The sequence below is a fragment of the Muscardinus avellanarius genome (assembly GCF_963383645.1).
Source record: "Muscardinus avellanarius genome assembly, chromosome: 10".
Classification (NCBI taxonomy): domain Eukaryota; kingdom Metazoa; phylum Chordata; class Mammalia; order Rodentia; family Gliridae; genus Muscardinus; species Muscardinus avellanarius.
The window spans coordinates 68,035,857-68,037,353 of NC_137796.1; the positions used below are offsets into that span (position 1 = coordinate 68,035,857).

Here is a 1,497-nt window from a genome sequence, read left to right on the forward strand (position 1 = left end):
AAAACTACCGTGATTGCAACACCCACTTGATTCAGACACTGAGATCACTGCCGTCCTGGATAGTCGTATTCCCCTGCTCCCCTGTAGCTGGACACACGCTGTTTCTAATGCAAGTTCCCATGGATTGCCTGGACACAAAAGAGCACGAAGTCTTTATTTCTATTTAAAGGGACAATCTATCCTTAGGATAAACAGAAAAAACTGTGTCCCCAGCCACAGAGTGCTATGTTCTTTTTCTTTGGATTCTTCCAACTTCAACTAAAATCAACTTTCCCTAGATATTGATGGAATGGCTTCTGGACAATTGGAGATAGGGATCATCTTCCTCTTTCAGACTGGAGTTGGGATCCTGGGGAATTCTTTTCTACTTTGTTTCTATAGCTTTATGTTGCTCACTGGACACAGGGTAAGACCCACAGACTTGATTCTCAACCAACTGGTCTTGGCCAACTCCTTGGTTCTTTTCTCCAAAGGGATCCCTCAGACTATATCAGCCTTTGGAATGAAATATTTTTTAGGTAATATTGGATGTAAAATTGTCTTTTATAGTTACAGAGTGGCCACAGGAGTTTCCATCAGCACCGTCTGCCTCCTCAGTGGGTTCCACGCTGTCAAGATTGACTCTACTTTCTGCAGGTGGATGGCATTAAAGTTTAGTTCCCTGACATTCATCAGAATCAGTTGCTTCCTCTGCTGGATCCCACACATCTTGATAAATTCATTTATTTGGGTTGTTGTGAATGGTTCACTAAACAACAGAAACCAAAGTAGGGAAGAAAATTCTGGAGACTGTTCTTGGCCAATAGTGAGAGCATTTAATTTATTAGTCACATTATTATATTTTTTCCCTGACATTTTGAGTTTGGGTCTCATTGTTTGGGTGAGCAGCTCCACGGTCTTTGTCCTGCACATACACAAGAAGCAAATCCAAAATATCCGCAGCCCCAGCCTCTCCCACAGACCTTCCCATGAGGTCAGAGCCATACGCAGCATCCTCATCCTGGCAAGCTCAATTTGTGCTTTGTTTTCTGTTTATATTGTTTTGACAATTTGGATGACCCTAGCTGAAAAATCAGGCCAGTGGACAGTGGACATTTCTGTGTTTGTGGCTTCCTGTTTCCCAGCGTACAGCCCCTTTGTGCTCATTGCCAGTGACACCCGTGTCTCTCAGTTCTGCCTTATCTGCAGGGAGAGAAAAAAGTGACTTTTCTCATCTGGTTGCCATGTCAAGAATCTGTTGTCTCCAAGGATTTCGATCTGTGCTAAGCGTCAGGAGCTATTAAGTGCAAGTAATTCAAGATACTAAGGGAAGCAATGTCCCCATCCACAAGGAATTTTGAAGAGGGCTAAAAACAAACATCATATATATTTTACATCAACAACACTGTGTGTGTGTGTGTGTGTGTGTGTGTGTGTGCGCGCGCACGCGTTTGTGTTGTTAACTTTGCTATATTCTTACAAGTTTAGGATATTTAAAAATAGGTTAATGGAGTAAAA

The 1,497-nt window shown here is 42.4% G+C and overlaps 1 protein-coding gene across 1 annotated transcript; it reads left to right on the forward strand.

Moving 5' to 3' along the window:
* Positions 1 to 289: 289 nt before the first annotated feature.
* On the forward strand, positions 290 to 1,204 carry LOC308268666 (vomeronasal type-1 receptor 1-like; the record flags this gene model as incomplete). Its single annotated transcript, XM_080703776.1, has 2 exons — positions 290 to 636; positions 889 to 1,204. 2 exons carry the CDS (start codon positions 290 to 292, stop codon positions 1,202 to 1,204), a joined length of 663 nt encoding a protein of 220 aa, XP_080559902.1.
* Between the last annotated feature and the right edge of the window lie 293 nt (positions 1,205 to 1,497).